Source organism: Blennius ocellaris (assembly GCF_963422515.1).
Source record: "Blennius ocellaris genome assembly, chromosome: 1".
NCBI classification, from domain to species: Eukaryota; Metazoa; Chordata; class Actinopteri; order Blenniiformes; family Blenniidae; genus Blennius; species Blennius ocellaris.
The window spans coordinates 12,121,302-12,136,534 of record NC_137650.1 but is presented as its reverse complement, the minus strand read 5'-3'; the positions used below and the strand labels follow the sequence as shown (position 1 = coordinate 12,136,534).

Sequence of the window (15,233 nt, the reverse complement as noted above, 5' to 3'; positions counted from 1 at the left end):
GGCAACTATGCGTACTCGTCATGGGATGAGTGAGAATATATCTGAAGTACTGTTTATACAGCACAGTTTTTGCATGTCGCACTCATCACCGCTACGATGGGACATTAGATTTCCGTTTTCCAGCCAAAGAGCTGAGCCTATTACAATTTGTAATGCATTGGTAACAGAGTTACAAAGTGCAAAGAAACAAGTGAATGCCCTAAGCTGAGGAAAGCAAAGAAATCCTATTATCCAAATATGAGGAAAAGTTTTCACTCCCTACTTTTCTATGCACAGTTAAAGTTGTAGTTGTAAGACATGAATTGACATCTGTTGTTAAGGGGGTTACTGTGCAGTTTAAAAGTAAATTTTTAGCCCTGAAAACTACACATACTACAAGTGCGTGTAAAAGACTAAATCTACATTTTTATCTAGTTGGTGTCTTCAATTTGGTCTTATGTTTGGAAATGTCACGTATGAATGTTTAAATTTGATGCTCAGCAAATAAATGAAGATTTGAATGGGAACAATGGCTGTTTTGATTTGCACGCTAAGAAAAATAAACCACTATGGTTGTGATAATCCACACTTTGTTTCTCGCCCATTTCTAGGTTATTATTTACAGTGATATTTTTTTGTGTGGTATTTAGCGGGGGGGGGGGGGGGGGGTTTCAGCTATTTGTGACGTGTTTTCATATACGCCGACAGTTCAGTGATTAGCCGCCACCTCTCTTCCTTCCAGACCTTTCCAGAACATCACAGAGTTCGAGGGGCAGGACGGCTGCGGCTCCAACAGCTGGAACATGGTGGATGTGGAGCTGCGGCCGGAGAAGGACTCGGACCCCGGAGTCTTGCTGTCCAACCTGAAGCCGTGGACGCAGTACGCCGTCTTCGTTAAAGCCATCACGCTCATAGTGGAGGACAAACACATGCCGGGTGCAAAGAGCAAGGTGGTCTACATCCGCACCAGCCCCTCAGGTCAGTGAGGTCCATTACTACATTTTTAATTGTTGATTGATTAAGGGTCTAATAATAAAAATTAATGTATGTGTAAAGCCATTTTCATCAACACTGACTGTCTATTGGAGAAAAACTTGAGGACATTCCTTCATTTGAGATGAAAATCATATATGTATATATATCGTGGTTCAAGGGCTATATGTGAATATTAGTGGTGTCAATTCTAAAAAGGAAAACCTAGAATTTGGTCTTCTCCAAGGATCTCTTCTGGGACCTTTTGTTTATTGTTTATCTTAATGACTTTGTACATTGTTCTAGTGATATTCATGAAATACTCTTTGCAAATGACACATTTGTTTGTCACATAAGCACATGGATCAGCTTGAAAAGCTCCTTGTTAAGGTAAATATTTGGTTTAAATGTAATAAGTTATAATTAAATATTAGCAGGATCTTTTATATTATTTTCTGCTCAAACAGTCGGTGACAAAGTACAGTGACCAGGTCATGAATATAAAAATAGATGGTATACATATTAAAAAAGTTTTTCGGAACTGATATAGATGAATTCATGCATGTTATAAACTATATTATAGAACTAGTTAAAAACTAGTTGTCTAAAATTGTAGACCTATTATTCAAAAAACAGTTAGTCCCAATAGATGCACTCTTATCATTGTACAGATTTCTGTTTGAGCCTCACTTGAATTATTGTAACTTTATCTAACAATACATACTATATTTACACTACAAAACTTCTGAAACTACTAAAGAAAGCTATAAGAACCATTTCATGGTCGATGCCAAACTCAAATGCTTATGTATAAAGTTGTTAACGGGTCAAATGCTAGATTATGCAAACTTATTCTATTATACTCACCTTCTCACCAACATGATACCAGGAATAAACTGCTATAAATAAAAGCAAAACTAAAATAAAGCAACTTTAAACAATCAGCCACACTATCCATACTTGTAAGAAAACCAAAGAATCAACTACTGGACAGTCATGCAGGTGGTTTTACATGCGGCTCAGTACTCACAGGGTACAACACGATAATCTCCAAGCTTTTTCGGATGTCCATATTTTCATAATTTAGTGAAATTCATGCACAGATCAAAATAATTGCTTTATCTGTGAAATCCATCCATGGGAACAAATCAGGGTTCAGCGTCTTGCTCAAGGACACTTCTAGTTGAGGGAAGACCATTCTATTAACAGAGTGCCAGTCACCCTGAGCGCATTCATAAATTTGGGAAATCACAGCAGCAAAATGCTTTTTGTCCCCCCCTAAATTTCACAATATCAAATTTTATATCACATAATGTTGCCACGGTGCCGGGTCCAGGTGGTGGAGACCCACAGTCGTCATCCGTCTGCGGTGGTATTCAAACCTGTCAACTTTCAGATCCCACGTTCGCTTCTCTAACCTTACAGCCATCACTCTCTAAACAAAGCTTCTAAGAAGACAATATATTTTTGATTTTGTCCAGTTTTTTTGCTGGGAGGATTATAAACATCACACACAGTTTTGTCTGTGTTGTCTAACTTGCTTTCATAATAACATCAGCGCCCAAACATTCCCTCTGGGGAGTGCTGCATCCTCACCAGAGCAGGGCCTCTTTCTCAGGTGGGCTGTATTCTAACTGACCCCTGCTGGCCTGAGTTGGACACTGCGTCGTCGTCGTCGTCTTCTTCTTCTTTTTTTTTTTTTTTTTTTTTTTAAATAGCTCTTCTGTGGTGGGGCTGTTTCTAGTGGAGAGATTGGAACTTCCTATTAGTCTTTCTGATCAGTGTTATTGAGCTGAACACCAGATTCAGAGACATCCTGAAACATTTGTTCAATTGTGTTTTGTGCTGCTTCTCGTTTCCCCAAGTTTCTCGATGGCATTGCGATAGCATTCCTGGACGTTGTCCAAACATACTGCGTGGAGAAGGAGGGGAGGAACGTTTGAAATAAACACAGCTGCAACTCAAAGAGATTGAGAAAAAGGGATTTACAGAAACTGTAATGTAATTAGATGAAATGGGAGACTGCTTTAAATAAAACCAGCTGCGGTATAAAGACATTGCAGTGCCGTGATGTAAGGGAATCACATCTGCCCTGGCGGTGGGCGCTTCGCAGCCGGAAGGAGCAAGAAGTTTCCCATACGTTCAAAGAGTTTGACTCTTTCTGTGTTCCTCTCAGCACCCTCCATGCCTCAGGACGTACGGGCGTACTCCAACTCCTCTACGCAGCTGGTGGTACGCTGGTCGCCCCCGATCTCGGCGAATGGGAACCAGACGTACTACTTAGTCAGATGGCAGCAGCAAGCCGAAGACCGCGAGCTCTATCAGCACAACTACTGCTCCAAAGGTACACACACACAGAAAGTGAAACTTCCCCTCCACACACAGCTTTGAAACGGCCGTGGATCTCATTTAATATTGTTCTCCATCAGAGCTGAAGATCCCCATTCGGATCGCTGCCATCGAGGTAGGAGACCAAGAAGAGGACACCAAACCCACCAAGCCGGATCCTGACGGGCCAGATAAAGGCCCCTGCTGCCCCTGCCCCAAATCAGTGGAGGACCTGGAGGCTGAAGCTGCTGACGCTTCCTACAGAAAAGTCTTTGAAAACTTCTTGCACAACTCGATTTTCACACCAAGGTAATCTACCGATCAATACAGGTCACTGTGTGAAGCGCTTTTCTATGTACATGTTTCAGAATATGTCAACATGTCATTTCAACAGAGACCAGAAACTTCACCTGAACACCTCCAGAATATCAAATTTACAAATTTACATCCAGTGACCATCAGCCATCAAAATGAACAAATAATGTGCCGGCAAGCTGCACATAGTGAAATGATAACATATTATTGGTATTAACACATGAGATCCAGATGCAAAGAGAAGGCACTCGGAGAGTGCATGCCTCTGCTTGACAAGACAACTCCCAGCTGTCCCCTCCTGCATGTGAATATTCATATTCTGACTCCGAATACGGTTTTCAAAATATATTCATACATTTCATCTAATATTGAAAGTCAAAGTTTCCTCCAAATCCAGAACATGGTCCATATCATGCCCCAAATTACCTTCTTTGCATATTATCTTAAGTCTGCCTAGTTATTCATTTAAAAGACAAACGGATGGATGGATGGATGGATGGATGAATGCTCTTTATCACATTCGCATTATTATTACATCAAATTGTAAAAAGGGAACAATTTTTCTACTGAGTTTGGTTTTTGAGCCATTTTGAGTTTTGACCATTGTTTGTACTCATGTAGTCATGTTCATGCCATTTTAGTCATTCTGACTGTAGGACCCGTTTTTGCGCCATTGTTTTTTTGGTTGTTTTTTTCAAAGCCAATCCTAAAAAAAATTTCCTGGTCTCAAGTAATTTGTAGCTTTTTTTAAGTCGCAATTTGAGCCCTTTTAACCATTCTATCGTGGAGACTCTTTTTGTTTAAATAAGCCAGGTATGCAAATCAAACGTAAAAAATGATAATCGGATGAAGGTTTTTTCAATATCTAATTTTTTGAGCCAATGCAGAGGAAATAAAGAGCCACAGGTTGCAGAATCCTGATCTCGACAGTTCAGGTCAGAAAACGGGCATTTGTCTGCAAAAAGCTTGAACTTTTCTCTTTGTGTTAGAACGTGGGATGGGGCCACGTCACGCAGACCCCCACATTGTCCTAATTGAACACAATAGTTTGTACTGCTTCCTTTTCTGACCTTATACTAACCTCAAGTTGCCTTTTGAGAGAATACATGTATACATTCATATATTTACTATAGAGAGAAGTTTATTACAGCCTCATATAAAATCAATAATGATAATAATATTATTAAAGCAAACAGAGTTTGTTTTTTTGTCTTCCTTTAAAAATGTGCCCGATGCTTTTACATTTACAGGAAAGCCACCTTTCCCTACGAATGACAACAAGTGTATTTGTTTTATAGAGTTCATTGCGTGGCCCTTTGATCAGAGTGTCTGGTGGCGGGTGTGCAGACTTGAATTAACACTACCACTTCACATTCAACTTACATTTAATAATCGCAGTTGTCTTTTCTTCTTTTTTACATTGCAATTGTCACACGAGCAGGTGTAGGTCATGCTCTGTGCTTTCACACTGTGTCCTCTAACTTGCATTTGATTTAGCACAGATCTATTTCTGGAGCCTCTGTAACATTTCCTTCTGCTCTTTTTGTTAATCCAGAGCACGGGCAACCTTACCTTCACGGTCATCTGCATAGCAGATGGAAATAAAATGAAAACCTAGGAACCTCCTGTAAGCAGCAGTCGCAGAGCAAAGTGTTGCGTTAATATGGGACGAACAGCTCTTTAAGATATGATGGAGCCTGGTTGTTAAGAGTTTTATAACTTCTAAATTGTATTGTAGATTTCTCAGGGAAGAGAAACCATTACTGGAGAGATGAAATCTCTCGTGCGAGATCCTGTCATTACTCTCCCTAGCGCATTCTGAATCGATAAGAGACCTTTTGAAGTGACTGGAGGATCTTGATAGCGGGGCATTTCACAAATCATGTTTTTGGCTTCAGTGTGATTTCGCGAGTCAAACTGCTGCGGTCAAACTTCAGACGTCTTTCTTCGTCTTCCCTACTCACACACACACATGCTCGGCTCAGTCCAGGTCAGGTATTAATTAGTCCCCAGTCTGTTTTGCAGGTGCAGAATAAAGGGATGGATGAACTCCACTGTATTTCTTCTAATATGGTTCATATGTGTATTCTGTCCTTTTGTTTAGAGCTGTCTGATGATCACAATATGAAAGGAAAATGTCGCTTGTTTGCTCGAAAGTGAAATTGAATTCAGAGAAAAATGTCAAAAGTCTTCTTCAGGTCCGCACATTGTCCTGGATGAAACACAACGTGGTGCATGTGGCTGACAGAGTGGCCACTCCAGATCCACTATGGAGCTTTCAATAAATCACAAGAAGAAACTTGGTAATCTGGGGTGCTCGTGGCGGCTTTGCTCTATCGCGTGATTAATCAACGTGAACTCAGCGATTGTTTAGAATGTGTCGGCCAGGCTTTGTCCCCGCTGCCTGTATGGAGGCCAAGCAGCATTAAAAATGGCCTCAAACACTTTTGAGTTGAGCAAAGAATGTTCCCAGTGACCATTTCTATGGTTTTAATACAGTTTACTACCTGAACTCCGCCATTCACCCCCCCCCAATCCCTTCCCTCGCCATCCCTCCAGGCCGCCGGACCGTCGGCGTCGAGACCTCTTCGGCATCGCCAACGCCACTTTCGCCCGCCGCAATCGGCTGCACATCAACAGCAGCGCGGTCCCTCCGGTCCAGGCGGCCGGTAACAACAGCGGCGTCACCGAGCCAGAGCAGGCAGAGCGGGAGTTCGAGTTCGTGGAGCAGGCGGTGACGGAGCGCGAGCTGCAGATCTCCGGCCTGCAGCCGTTCACCGTTTACCGCATCGACATCCACGCCTGCAACCGACAGGTGCAGCGGTGCAGCGCAGCGGAGTTCGTCTTCTCCAGAACCAAGCCTGCAGGTCAGAGAGGCACTTTAAGCCATGTAATCAGATCTCCCCTAAGACTACTGAAGCCAAAGGAGAAAACACTGATGGGATTTGGTTGTTTTTTTGCCCCTCTTCTCCAACCCCGTTAACATATTGTATCTGTGATTCTCCAGAAAAGGCCGACGACATCCCGGGCAAGGTGACCTGGGAGGGCCACGAGGACTGGGTGTTTCTGCGCTGGCCGGAGCCGGCGCACCCCAACGGACTCATCCTCATGTACGAGATCAAGTTCAAACTGGCTGCCGAGGTGAGCTGCTCTGACGATGAGAACTGGAAACAGAAATACATCAAGAACATATTCACAGGAACTTACTTGTCCTTTCCTGGACTTTTAGGGAGTGAAATCAGCCTCATCCAGCCGATCTGTATGTGCACCATACAGATCGATAACTTAATCGGCTGCTTTTTTTTTTTTTTTTGAAAGTCACGCAAAGTTTTTCCATTTTAACATTATTTTTCTGGGAATAAATATTTCACAGCACCTCCAAGAGTAATGATGATCATAGAAATGGAGAGTGAATGAAGTATCAGAACATAAGAGTAGTAATCAGTATAGTCATTGTCCAAAAGTCCATGTTTATCTCCGAGACTGATGTAGTAATATAATATAATATACTAAAGTATGTGACGGACGATCCCTGTTGATTATAAGTGAAGGCAGATTACGTCGAGCGCAGGGTAAACACACAGACTTTAATGCACTAATGCACATTTTATTCGTCATTTTAAGACTTTACCCTGCAGCTTTGGTGGGACTTTGGATTTTAAACTGTTGAAAGCTGATTGAGAGCTTGATTGCCTACAAGTATGCTAAATGGTGTAACAGTCGATTAAAATGTTTTCCTTCATTATTTTACAGAAAGTTTTCATAAAGAAAACTGTTAGAATACAGGCCAGTGTCCATGGACGACACGAGTATGTTTTAGTGCCTCTTTGGAATGTTTTGTTCTGTTACTGGTGGAATATTCAGATAAAATGTAAAATACCAAACTTCATGCCAAATCAGTCTTTTTAATTATAATATTGAAACTAATGGTCTGATCATGCAAAGGATGTAAAGCAGAAATATTCACCTTAAAGGAAGACGGTGTGAATGAAATTAAAACATTAGAAATGCTAGAAAATCCTAGTTTCTTAGCAGTTGAAGACTTGTTTAATGATCAGTTGCCTCTTTATCCAGACATGATCAGAATTTCTGTTTGAGCTTGAAGGGTTCAGGCATGGTAGATGAGAAATGGACTGAAAGAGCATCCGTCGAGAGCCTTTGTATGACGAGTAGAAGCACTAATTTAATGTACAGATCCAAATGAATGCTTGTAAATTTCATTTAATGAATCAAAATGCATGCAGTTGCTTAGAGTGCATTCATTGTCACAATATTTAAGTAAATGACAACAGATATCGTGTTCAAATAGCGTTTCACTGAACTTCTGTGTTAATTACCATTTTTGGAAAATGATCATGAGCTGCACAAAAGGGGGCGTGGTCACATTTGTCCCCCGAGACACTCGTCTCCCATGTCTGCTGTGGAGCTTTACTGATGCAGTGTGACTGAAAAATCTTGGCCGTTTGATTTTCGGTGAAACGTTGTCCACACTGAGGTCTCTGTGTGTGACAGACGGAGAAGCACGAGTGCGTATCTGGTCAAACGTACCGAGGCCAGCGCGGCGTTCGGCTGTCCAACCTGAGTCCAGGAAACTACTCGGTCAGAGTGAGAGCCACGTCGCTGGCCGGCAACGGCTCCTGGACCCACACCGTAGATCTCTATGTGGCCAAACGTAAGAAAAATACAATTACATGACGCGCGTTTCCTTATTTGATGTGTCTGCTGGTCTAATCGAAGACTTTAACCCAACAGAATATGAAAACGTCCTCTATGCCATGATCTTCATTCCCATCGCCATCGTCATCCTCATCTGCATCCTGGCTGCCATGCTGGTCGTCCTCAACAGGAAAAGGTGCGCACACAGCACTCAAATAGTAGGAATTTAGATAGTCTGAAAGACACATGGACATTTCAGATCCTCAGGAACATTTTCTGTGACTGAGCGTCTTTGAGGATTTTTGCTTTCTAGTCGGCAATCTTGTGATCTGTGAAAAGTCAGGAAGGCCTGGAATAATGGCTTTAATTGTACATTGTACATCACATCTGCAAAATGTTGTTTCCCCGGAATTTCAGGGCAAATTAAAAGGAACTATCACGTGCGATCAGTTTATCTCATCTAAATGAGCACCAGCAGAAACTCGTGTTAGTAAACCTGACTTCCTTTGTTTTCTATCTGACTTTACTGCTAATTCACAAGATGCTAAAAGTTAACTAATGACTTACTTCCTGAGTTTGCCAACAAAACTAAAATTACAGAACCACCTGAGACTTCGATCTGGATTAGCTCTTCATGTTATACAAGGTAATAATGGCAGTGTGGTGACTACACAAAATCAACTGTAACTATCATTCGAGGTGATAAATATCTACCCTTTCGTAGAAAAAAGATGAAAAACACATGTATTTAATATCAAATACTTCATGAAAGATATCTCGCCTAAAGTGTGGTTCAATGAGTTATGAGTTATGAGTTATTATAGCTGCATCTTTTATATTTCACTTTTCCAGAATTCTTAGGGAGCTAAAAGTGTAATGAGCACGACTATACAGAACGCTGTTCAGTCTTTTGTATGTGAAAGTTCAACACTTCTGTTTGCGCCGGTGCAGGAACAGTGACCGGCTGGGAAACGGCGTCCTCTACGCGTCCGTCAATCCGGAGTACTTCAGCGCAGCAGAAAGTGAGTGAGACTCCATGAGAACTGAAGCCTTGAAAGCAGACGTGCAGGTGCAGCGGGGTGTGCTGACACAAGGGGCGTTTGTTCTCCGTGCAGTGTACGTCCCAGACGAGTGGGAGGTGGCGCGGGAGAAGATCGTCCTGAACCGCGAGCTGGGGCAGGGCTCCTTTGGAATGGTGTACGAGGGCCTGGCCAAGGGCGTGGTCAAAGACGAACCGGAGACGCACGTCGCCATCAAGACCGTCAATGAGTCGGCCAGCATGAGGGAGCGCATCGAGTTCCTCAACGAAGCCTCCGTCATGAAGGAGTTCAACTGTCACCACGTGGTACGAACACACACACACACACACACACAGATCACTGACAGAAAGTCGCGCGAGCCAGACGAGAGGTCATCGAACTGAATCCTCCGCTTGTTGCAGGTCCGCCTCCTGGGAGTGGTCTCTCAGGGCCAGCCCACTCTGGTCATCATGGAGCTGATGACCAGAGGAGACTTGAAGAGTTACTTGCGCTCTCTGCGACCGAAGGAGGTAACTTTACAAATGATTTGGGAGGACGGTGTTAATAAGTATGCTGCCGCTTTGGTTTGTTCTCGTTTCTGTTAGAAGAACAAAACCTGCATCAAACCTAAGTCTTGTCCAGTTTAGGGACATTCTGTGTAATCCAGGGGTGTTGAACACATTTCAGTTCAGGAGCAACAACCGATAACATAGTGCTATAATAAGCTTAAATTTAAACTTTAAACTTTTCCTTTGTTGTCGGCCAGAATGTACGTGATTAAAATGTCTTGTTTTTTTCACAATCCCAACAGTCTCAACATTTTAATGCAACCTTCTGGTGCGAAATACAAGCCAAAGTCCCCCCAAAAATGTTTATAACTATTGCATTATGGGTGTTTTTACACACTCGTCCTGACAGCATGACTTTGAGGCTCGTATGATGGAAATCAGGTCATCTTTCATGGCAGCATCACCAATATCTCAGCTTGGGTCTCTTGATAAATGTTGTTTTTTGTTGTTTTTTTTTCTAAATTGATATTAGAAATGTTTACAATTTGCTTGGTGGTTTGGCGGCTGGATTGGAGCCTCTTGTCGGACTGTTTTGGCCCACGAGCCTCGAGTTTGACACCCCTGATGTAGACTATTTGAATAGATCAAGTGCACTTTGTCCTGACCAAAGTGTGTTCGTCATAGTCACCGTGTTACAGTATTTCTTATTGTACATGAACATCCAATCATGAGAGACGATATAAGAAATATCTTATATCCTCACAAAGTGAAATTATTCATATATAAAATTAAATGAATCTACCGTCCAAAACAGCTAAATGAGTGAAGGGCAGAAAAGAAAGACTAGGAAAAATATAAACTGCTCTGTTTTAAACCAAGTACATATATACATGTATCATTATCAGGAATCAGGAATGTTCCAAAGTGAGAGGCTTATATTAATTTACGGACATGCCACAGTCGGAGTAATGAAAATCACAGTAAATATAGATTCTAGTCATAAAAATGTAATCTAATTTTACAGCACAGTGAGTTGTTGTGACTTGACTTATTGCACAGATGTTTTGATGACCAAGTGTCCATATTTAATAACATCTGCATTCTTCCTGTTGAGTACAAGTAACTATACTTTTTTTTTTTTATTTACACCCAGTGTATCTAGTAAGTCGTATTTAGGCTCTTTTGGTGCAAATAACACAGTATAGGACTCAATAGAAACATGTGATTTTGATCAGTTTTGCACCTTGTAATCGATTTTATTTTTAATTTTTATATTAAAATAACATATCAAGGCATTGATTTAACTCACCAAATTGAAAAAAAAATTCTGAAAAAAGCTTCAAGAACCCAAAAATGGCTTCTTTTTGGATATTCCGATGTATTTCACGAGTCGCCTATAAAGGGTTAAAATCCATTTCCTCGCTCTCGTCTCGCTCTTCTTTGACCATGAGCGATGATTTAGCTGTTGCTTGGGAAGCAGCAACATAAACTGTTTGCCATGATAAATATCCACAACCTCAGAGATTTGATCAGGTTTTCAGTTCCTCCAGGAAGGAACTGGCCTTCCTCGTTCGGGATTATAGGTTTTATCTCCCAAGATTTGCAAATTGAATTTAGCAAATTGATGGAAATGATTACACGTTGGGAGAAAAGTTTAACACTGACGTCAGATGCTGTGATGATCCTCATTAGTTTATTGTTGAGTTCCCCACTCTTATCTTGACAGCTGACTTCAGAGCGTCGATGACAATTAAAGTCATTTGGATTCCTTGTTTCAGAATTTTAGTTCTTTGGAACCGAAACGTGAGCAGTGTTTACAAGCAGCCGTCAAGTTTGTGACTGCACAGGCGATCAGATTTGCCTCCAGAGAAGGTTGACGTTCTCCAGGCTCACAACAAGTCGGTGCAGCTCTTGAGAGTTTGCTTAATCCTGCTCCCGAGACGAGACAATCGCCTGGGTAATCCTCCGAGGAGAGGAGTGAAAGGGGTTCGGGGACGAGAGCGATTCTCGTGCGATTAACAAGTCACTCAGCAGACGGACGGGTGCAGATTAGGTGCGGGGTTAGAGTCGCTTTACCCCCGCCTTGTCTGCGTGTCTTTCAGCAGCAGTGGTCGAGCCTGTCGCTCCCTCCCCTGAAGAAGATGCTGCAGATGGCGGGGCAGATCGCCGACGGCATGGCTTACCTCAACGCCAACAAGTTCGTGCACAGAGACCTGGCGGCCAGGAACTGCATGGTGGCCGAGGACTTCACCGTGAAGATCGGAGGTAACGTCGGTTATGGGCGACGTAGCGGGCTAGATGTGTAGCTGGTGAATTACCAGAGAGGCGAGGACGACCCTGAAGGCACGACAAGCGTCGACATGCTTTCATCTGAAGACCCGAGCTGCTCTCGTTGCTTTTCAGGACATTCCACGTGAGATTTACAGATATACAGAAGTATTACAGTAGATACTACACACACAGCTACTTGCTTCATATTAACTAAACCTCTAAATAAATCTAACCCTAAAGTTAGTGTAGCCATAAACACTTAATCTAAAAGAAATAATGATTTTCTTCCCGTGGCCCTCAATTGTTTTTGTTTTTTTAATCCTCAAATACCACATACCCATGTCATGGCACCTTTACAGAGAATAGCTCAAGAACCCCACATGAGCAAGCAAAGGCAACGGGGGAGAACAATCTTCTTTTACAAGGAAGAAGCTTGAAACAGAGAAAGAGATTTTCTGCGTCGCTGGTCTTTGGTTGTAATGGAGGAAAGGAGAGGAGTCAGACAGCACATTAATCCACTCGCTGCAGACTTGACGGGACACATCCCCAACTTTCACTGGTGACATATAAAGGTGTGGATATTTACAAAAGGAGGAGTGGATTTCAGTTCTAACCTATAGCAGCTTCACAAGAAACGGATCCCTCGGTACCTGACCCCCGCCACAACTGTCAGCTTTATTAACTCGAAAAGTCTCTTTCCGTCCCTCTCGGCAGATTTCGGCATGACGCGAGACATCTACGAGACCGATTATTACCGCAAAGGCGGCAAAGGTTTGCTCCCGGTGCGCTGGATGTCGCCCGAGTCTCTAAAGGACGGAGTCTTCACCACCAATTCAGACGTCTGGTGAGGAGGCGCACAAACACACACTAGCAAACACACACTAACAAACACACACTAACAAACAACACGTCGGCTGGGTCTCGCTGCTCCGCACCGCCGCCAGAGAGTGTGTTTTGGATTTGGGTAACGGCGTTGTGTGTCACCGCCGCCGCGCAGGTCGTTCGGGGTCGTGCTGTGGGAGATCGCCACCCTGGCAGAGCAGCCGTACCAAGGCCTGTCCAACGAGCAAGTGCTCCGCTTTGTCATGGAGGGAGGCCTGCTGGAGAAGCCGCAGAACTGCCCCGACATGCTGTAAGACACACACACACACACACACACACACACACACACACACACACACACACACACACACACACACACACACACACACACACACACACACACACACACACACACACCCACCATCTGTCGGTAGGCATAATTCCTCCACTTTGCTGCTGGGTTCTAAGTGACGAGTGATGATTCACTCCGCCGAGGTCTCTGAACCACAGAGTTGATTGGATCCTCCGTCGGTCTCTTTTCCCGGCGCCGTCGCTCCGTAACGCACAACAGCCTCGGCGTGAATCCACACGCTGCAAAGCGTGGCGAACGACTCTCGCCACCAAAGAAAACAATGAGAATGCATGAGGTGAAGCCATGAGGAGAACAAATGTTAAGTTGGTGGGATTGTTTGTTCTCTCAGCTGCCACTGAAAACAACACCGTTTATATACTCGGCTAAACGCAACGTATTCACAACATGACCGGATGGGTTTTTTCTTTTTTCTTTTTTTGACTTGTACGTCCAAATAAGGGTCTGCAGCAACGATTTGACTTACAGTAAATATAATCGCCGTATTAGATGATGGTAATGTTTTCATGCCTTGGGAGTTGTTTTTCCCAATAACTGCTCTTTCTCTCCTCCATATTTACACAATCTCTGTTTGAACCTTGTTTTTGTTTTTTTCCATCACATGCACACGTTGAAATAATGAAGTTAAATCTGATCGGGTCCAGTTGATCCAGACTTGGACGTGACCAACCATCCCCCCCCCCCGGTGAAGCGGTGTTTCATTGTGTGTGTGTGTGTGTGTGTGTGTGTGTGTGTGTGTGTGTGTGTGTGTGTGTGTGTGTGTGTGTGTGTGTGTGTGTGTGTGTGTGTGTGTGTGTGTGTGTGTGTGTGTGTGTGTGTGTGTGTGTGTGTGTGTGCGCGCGCAGGTTTGAGCTGATGCGGATGTGTTGGCAGTACAACCCTAAGATGCGCCCGTCCTTTGTGGAGATCATCGGCAGCGTGAAGGACGAGCTGGAGCCGTCGTTCAGAGAGGCCAGTTTCTTCTACAGCGCCGACAACAAGCCGGCCGCCGCCCCGCCACCGCCGCAGCCGCCGCCCCCGCTCCACCTGGAGAAGCTGGACGACATGGACGATGTCCCGGCGGACCCGGCTCCGGCCCCCACGCAGTCCCAGCAGACCGCCGCCCCCCAACAGACTCCCCCCTCCCCCAGGTCAGAGGCGCCGCCGGGCCCCTCGTTAGCCCCCGGCTCCCCCTCCTCGCCTTGCACCTCCAGCGCCGCCATGGACAAACAGGCGTCCGGCCAGCAGCAGCAGCAGCAGCCACCGCCGCCGCCGCAGCAGCAGGCGGCCAATGGGCTGTCGGGGGCGGGGTCAGGCAGCCCCATGCGGCCTTCTCTGGACGAACTGCCGCCGTACGCACACATGAACGGAGGACGTAAAAATGAGCGCACCATGCCCCTCCCACAGTCCTCCGCCTGCTGATCGGACCCCCAACACTCCTCCTCCTCCTCCTCCTCCTCCTCCTCCTCCTCCCTTCTTCTCTTGGTTTATTACAGCAAAGCCAGACGGGAGCGCGGAGGAAACGGTTGATTGGCTGGTTCTGCTGTATCTCCACACGCCGCTCACACCGGTCAAGTTTGGTTTCTACCAGCTGGCCGTCGGACTCAACGCTGCCCCCTGGCTGCCGAGTGCATCACCCCCCTGCAATTTAAAAGAAAGAAAGAAAGGAAAAGGTATAAAATGATGGGAGGGGGCCTCTCGCTCTCGCTTTCTCCTCACAGCTGAACTTATTTTATAAAATTGACGTTTCTTACTTTTCTCTCTCTTTTTTTTTTACATGTTCCCCAGGGGGTGGGGGTCGGAGGGGGGGAAACAAAAAGTGTTGGCCTTTACAGACAACTGGCGTTTTGTTCGCTTTGAGCGGGTATTAAGGGGAGAACGGTGAAGCATATCTGATGAAGAAGAAGCACTTCAGACAGGACGGCCTCGGGGGGGGGGGGCTTGGGTTCGTCAGCGTCCAACCGGAGGGGGGGGTTGAAAGGTCGACTGCCAAATTTATTGCCAAAATTGTTT

At 44.4% G+C, this 15,233-nt stretch overlaps 1 protein-coding gene across 1 annotated transcript in view; it reads left to right on the top strand.

The window, feature by feature from the left end:
- igf1rb (insulin-like growth factor 1b receptor) overlaps positions 1-15,083 on the top strand; it is a gene marked incomplete at its 5' end in the record, with an annotated part of 56,902 nt that extends 41,819 nt beyond the window's left edge. Inside the window, 14 exons of the mRNA XM_080498963.1 lie at positions 722-957; positions 3,128-3,295; positions 3,381-3,588; positions 6,154-6,461; positions 6,602-6,735; positions 8,107-8,266; positions 8,347-8,446; positions 9,202-9,272; positions 9,366-9,595; positions 9,692-9,799; positions 11,881-12,043; positions 12,764-12,893; positions 13,047-13,181; positions 14,087-15,083. Of these exons, the coding sequence (XP_080355089.1) occupies positions 722-957; positions 3,128-3,295; positions 3,381-3,588; positions 6,154-6,461; positions 6,602-6,735; positions 8,107-8,266; positions 8,347-8,446; positions 9,202-9,272; positions 9,366-9,595; positions 9,692-9,799; positions 11,881-12,043; positions 12,764-12,893; positions 13,047-13,181; positions 14,087-14,642 (2,707 nt within the window). The 3' untranslated portion in view covers positions 14,643-15,083. The remainder of the gene's footprint in view (positions 1-721; positions 958-3,127; positions 3,296-3,380; positions 3,589-6,153; positions 6,462-6,601; positions 6,736-8,106; positions 8,267-8,346; positions 8,447-9,201; positions 9,273-9,365; positions 9,596-9,691; positions 9,800-11,880; positions 12,044-12,763; positions 12,894-13,046; positions 13,182-14,086) is intronic.
- Positions 15,084-15,233: the final 150 nt, after the last annotated feature.